We start from the raw sequence: 5,807 nt of genomic DNA on the forward strand, positions 1-5,807 counted from the left end.
CGTAGGCAACGTGCGACGCATGTCCGAGGGGTGTGGAATAGGCGCTGAGCGACGCCGAGGCGTGCATCGAGCGGCGGCCGGACTGGGCAAAGGCCTACTCGCGCAAGGGCAACGCGCTGCACGGGCTGCGCTTGCTCGACCCGGCGGCCGCCGCGTACCGGAAGGCGCTCGAGCTCGAGCCGAACAACGCCATCGTCGCCAAGTCGCTGCTAAACTGCGAGCAGTTGCTGCGCGACAATGCGCCCACGTCGTCCGCCGCCGCCGCCGCCACCTCCGCGCCGGCCGCGCCCCCGGCCCCGCCGCCGCCTGCCATGCCGCCCCAGGCCGCTGCGGTCGAGGAGATTTGAGGGGGCACAAGCCGCCGCGGCCTTGAGAGGGGGCACGGAGGAGCGGGCGGCGCGCGAGAGACGGACTCTCAGAGGGGTGAAAGAGCTGGCCCTTGGAGCACTTGGAGTGCAATTGGCAGCGCCTCTGGCCGTTTACGATCGCCACCGGCCGGCGCCCGCCCTCGGCGTCGCGGAGTGTTCTAAATCTCTCCGTACGTTTCAGGTTTCACGCACAAGCACTGATTGACAAGCTCCCCAGACCCCAGTCCCGCCACACCCACACGCGCCACCGCCTCGCGGCACCCCCACACAGGACACAGCACACACAACACAGAATCGTAGCTTCTACGTTTTACCTTCACGTAATACCAAAACGGGACTGTGCAGGGCCCAGCTCCTGCTGTATATGCCAGCTCCGTCGCGGGGCTGCGCGTCGGCCGTCTTCTCTAGACGGAGGTCCCACAATATTTTGCTGGCTCCATTACACGACCGGCTGCGTGCACCTGGCTGCGCATTGGTCATCAATTCAGCAGATGCGTTCCACCGCCCTCGCCCTGTGTCCACTCCCTGGCAGCGGGCGACCGGTCTGTCGGAAGCGATGCTGCGGGAAAGAGCTCGGCCGCCTCTGGCCGACCTCTCCCACAGTGCCCAACCCTGCAGGCAACGAGAATGGCCGGGCCGGCCCAGAAGAGGCTTGCGAGCATACACATCACAGCGATTCCTAAAAAGAGGGAGCAGCTCGTCGACTGCGGCCGTTGCTCCCTGACCGAACTGCTGAAGGCTCCTAGAGTTGGCGACGGCGGCGGCGGGAGCTGCTGTTCAGGAGGGGTGTCCATCGGAGCTGACTCCGACCGGGCTGAGGCCCCAGGCGGCGGCAGTGCAAGCAGGGGGCCCTGGCACATCACTCGCTCAGCTGCACCTGGAGCACTCGGAGTGCGGTTTGGCGACTCGCCCAACACGCGCGGAGGTGTTGCGTGCGGATCCACAACCGCGGAGGGAATGCAACGGGTTCCGTTCACGCAGAGGTCCTCAGCGGAGCTGGGAATAGGAATTTTACAATAAAACTCCCTGGGAATAGGACCGCCGCAAGCGGCGTGGCGTAGAGCGGTTGAGCATCCCTCCGGGGGCCCCTCTGCGCCGGGGAGGCGTTGTTGGAGGCTAGGACGCAAGCGTCGGTCGCCCTTTTCAAACTCGGGGCCATCTCCGCCACGCTCCGACCCACCCGAATTGGGAGGGCCTAAAAGTTTTAAGGTGTTGCTGCGCAAAGGGGGTCGGACACAGGGCGCGGCTCATGCTAAGAGCTAGAAGGGAAGTTTGAGAGTCAGAACAACCACCCTGTCCCGTTTTGCGCGTACACCAACAGCAACACCACAAAAGCTCTCTCTGTCCTCACTCAGGGGGGTCACAACTACCGAGTCCCTAGAGTCTAGCTGCCACGTTCAAAACCAGGACGGCGGCAGTGATGGTGCTATCACAGGCATGATCAGTGGAAAAGTGGAGAGGGTGTATGGGATAGTAGAGCAGGCGCTTTGTGGGTGGCGGGTATGGGCGGCGGCGTTGGGTTGCCGGCCGAATCGTTAGCGGGGCTCCTCCCTCAAGCTCGATCACGCATGACGCACGTTGAGTGACAACGGCGGCGAGCTTCTGAATCAGGCCAGGTTGCCGGAGCACCTCCAACTCCTCCTCTGAGTCAGACATGACAACGTCGACTGCGCCCTCCTCCTCCCATTCGTCGCCCTCCTCCTCCTCCAATTCGCCGACTGCGCCCTCCTCCTCCATGGGATCGATCCGATTCCGCAGCGTGTCGTCCCCAGCGGCGGTGCTGCGCGGGAAGCGGCCGCGGGCACGCTGGGCTCGATCAGCGGCTTCCCCTCAACGTGCGCCGAAAGCACGGATTTGGCGGACGCTCTTGGTTTCAATTTACGGAAGTCTTAGCACCAGCTGAAGGCTTGCACGGCTCACCACATTTGTGCACGGTATTCGGATTTTGCTATTTGTTCGTGTGGGGGTATCGCAGATTTGTCAATGCGTCGCGGGCGCCTTGCGAGCAAAGCCCTTAGCCACCCGTTACATCTTGCGCGAAACAAACCCCCAGGACCCAAAGCGAAGGGCTAACCCTCGGAGACCCGTGTTATGGCCCTGCGACCGCGCACCCCCCCCCCCCCGCCCCCAGGGCTAGGGCTCTCTAACTCGCAACCCGATCCCGGTCATCCGGCCCAGATCCGGGCCGCTGCTGCGCTTCCTTCTTAGCTCCCCGGCCCTGGGTGTGAGGCTGATGACTGCACTCCAAGTGCTCCAAATGCTCCAACCAAGACGCACAAGCACAGACAGTCGAGCAACAGCAAGTTCCGTTCACCCTTGGGGACCCGCTGGGGGGGGGGGGGGGCGCACAGCGGTGGGAACGAAGGCATGAATACCCAAGGGTGAACGGGTTCCGTTTCCTACCACTCCTCCCCGCTGTACGTACTTGCTTATTTATAGCTTAATTCTCTCCGCCCACCTTCTGCTATGAGAGCCCCTTTGTGAAGAGCGCAAGGGGTGTTGGTTTGGGTTTCCTACCGCCCTCTAAGGTAGGGAGTCCCAATCGATACCTCCCAAGTCTCAGCCACAAGGACACTAGTAAGAGGTGCGCAATGGGTGAAGACTCTCAAGCTCGCGGTGCCTGCTCGCTTCCCACGAACTAGGCGAAGCCGAGTGCGCCGCGAAGAGGGTCTCAGCTGAGGTGACTTGGACCACGAGCGAGGAAACAAAACAGACAGAGCCGTGGGGCGGAGCGTCTAAGGAGACAGAGGACGCACGAGTAATGGCGGGCGAAACCGCCAATTGACAATTCACGCTGTACACATGATTGCCTCCGCGAGCCCCTTGCTCGCCGACGGCGAGAGATGCCACGAGGGTGTCGTGGTGGCGTCCATCGCCAGGCTCCCTAGCTCAACCGACGACCCTCGTGCCTCGGGATCGACGGCCGATCTCGTCATCAAGAATTGGCTGGGGTTAGAAGCAACGTGTTCGCAGGAAATAAGAGGCTTCTCCTTTCCGCGCCCCCTCCCTGTCGAGGCAGGAAGTATCAAACAAAACTCTCTCTGTCTCACAGCAGACAGGCTCGACACACGGAGGTGCGGACTAGCGCGTGCTGTCCCCTGTCTGTCGGTGCGCACTAACACAGGCAGAACTCCGACTTGAAGTAAATAAAGGGCGCGATAAGTAAGGGGCGGCACAGCGTTTTCTACCAGGCTAGGAGTGGGAGCAGCCTCGCGCGATCCTAGAAGTCGAAGGATGTGAGCAGCACTGTACCAGGTTCACCCCTACATAGGAGTCCACACTCGGCTGTGAACGTTGCTGGTTGCCAGGGGGGGGCAGGGGGGGGAGGGGGGTCGAGTGCACGGAGAGCTAAGTGCCTCGCTCGCCGCCCTCGCGAGAGTCGCTCACTCAGGCGGCTCCCGTAGCGTACCTGTGTTACTGCCAGTGCGTGCCAGTCCCGTGCCCAGCCAGCGTTGTGTGTGCAAGAGAGCGGTCGCAAGTTTCTTTTCCCAGCCTAGGCGGCGCCGGTGACGAGCGGCAACTTTCCTTTGTTTGACTTTGCATCGACGCTTCCGGCGAGCATCCCTGACTGACGGGCCAGCGAGCGGACTGAGGCCAACAGGCCGTTGGTTGAATTCGCCATCTCAAATTCTTTTTGCTAGGTGGTGTTAGGCGTAGTGCCAGCGCATGCCAGTCCCGTGGCCAGTGATGTGCGAGAATTTTGTGCGAGAATGTGCGGTATGAAAATTCTTCTTACCCCGGGCTAGAGGGGCGGCGCACGCTGACAGGGGAGAGAGAGTCGAGGAAAGCCCGCCAGAAGAGCTCGCTCCATGGAAGAAGAACAGGACTTCTACCTCCGCTACTACGTGCGCCGCGCCGCGAGCGCTCCGCGCTACTCGCCCGGCCGGGCTCGAACCCCAGACCACTCGACCAAAAGCCGCCCACCCCCCCGCAGGTCGGCCACAAGGGAAAGTTCGGCCACGAGTTCCTCGAGTTCGAGATCCGTCCCGACGGCCGGCTGCGCTACGCCAACAACTCAAACTACAAGAACGACACGATGATCCGAAAGCAGGCGTACGTGTCGCAGGCGGTGGTGGCTGAGCTGAAGCGGATCGTGGCCGAGTCCGAGATCGTGCGCGAGGACGACAAGCAGTGGCCTGAGCCCGACCGCAACGGCCGGCAGGCGAGCCCCGCCGCCCAACCGCGTCTGGGCCGAGCGCGGCTTCCGAGATCAAGCTCCGCCCTTCTGTACCGCCCTCCCACGCGCCAACACCTTTCCATGCACGCACTTCGTCGCGTAGCTCCATCGCCCCCCCCCCCTTCCCCCCGCACACCCACTCACCCGTCCCCACCCCCCGCTCCGTTCCGCACGGCCAGGAGTTCGAGGTCATATCGGGCGGCCAGCACATCTCGTTTGCGACGGGCAAGATCGGCTCGTTGCTTGATGTGCAGGAGTCCAAAGACCCAGAGGGCTTGCGCGTTTTCTACTATCTGGTCCAGGTCTCGCGGCTGCCCCGGCGTGGAGAGCCCTCAGCCCGACCCGCTGACCTGCTCCGCGCTCTGGCAGGACCTCAAGTGCTTTGTCTTCTCGCTGATCGGCCTCCACTTTCGGATCAAGCCCATTTAAGGGTCTGGCGCGACGCAAACAGAGCCACCACTTCCACATCCCTATACGAGACGAGACGATTTTTTTGCGCTCGATTTTTCTGAAGGTGCCGCAGCCGGCTATATGCTTGGCGACGAAACCGAAGCCCAAAAACCTGGGGCCAGTTTTGCTGCGGTAGACAGCACAGACAGTCACCGAGTCACTCTCACTGCCGAGCGGAGACCCCGACTTTCTTTATGCGCTTTGCCATTCGCCGCCGCATTTCCTAAAGCGACACTAGCACTAGATGCGTCCTGGCATCGGGAGGGTCCGCCTAAGAGGAAGTCGGGTCCTGCGCGACATCCGGCATCGACATCTTCTGCATCAACGGCGTCACCATTGCTCCTGGCCTCTGGACTGATCACCCGGTGGCCAGCGAGGACTACAGATGCCTGCGATATCTCTACAGCGGCATCGCCGCCGGCGCCCCCGACCTCGGCGCCTCCGCCTCTGCTTCAGCCTGGGACGCCAGGCTTGACACCCGCAGTGGTGCCTCCTCCGCCGGCGCCCTCTCGCCGCCATCGCCGCCATCGCCGCCATCGAGAGCCATGCGTCCACCGCCGACGCCCTCTGCGTCGCCCTCGTCACCAGCGGCGCCTCCTCTGATGGCTCTGCTGCCGTCAGCCGTCTCGCCGTCGCCTCGCCAGGGCGTATGTAATACCGGTGATCCACACGATTGCTACGCAATTGGTTCGCACGCCGTCGACTACGATGTCGACCACTCCGCCGAGAGAGTTTTTCTCGACTTTCTCTCTCTCCCGCGCCTTCGGCTCGCTCGCCGACACACGCCACTGCGCTATCGGTTCGCACACGCC

The 5,807-nt window shown here is 62.8% G+C and overlaps 1 protein-coding gene across 1 annotated transcript; it reads left to right on the top strand.

Annotated features, from left to right (window-relative positions):
• Window positions 1–4,141: 4,141 nt before the first annotated feature.
• On the top strand, window positions 4,142–5,061 carry MGO (putative mago nashi). Its single transcript, XM_005788931.1, has 4 exons — window positions 4,142–4,213; window positions 4,303–4,530; window positions 4,725–4,847; window positions 4,915–5,061. The coding sequence occupies exons 1-4, from the start codon at window positions 4,178–4,180 to the stop codon at window positions 4,972–4,974; spliced, it is 447 nt and encodes a 148-aa protein (XP_005788988.1). The 5' UTR covers window positions 4,142–4,177; the 3' UTR covers window positions 4,975–5,061.
• Window positions 5,062–5,807: the final 746 nt, after the last annotated feature.

This window comes from Emiliania huxleyi (genome assembly GCF_000372725.1).
Source record: "Emiliania huxleyi CCMP1516 chromosome Unknown EMIHUscaffold_131, whole genome shotgun sequence".
Classification (NCBI taxonomy): Eukaryota; Haptophyta; order Isochrysidales; family Noelaerhabdaceae; genus Emiliania; species Emiliania huxleyi.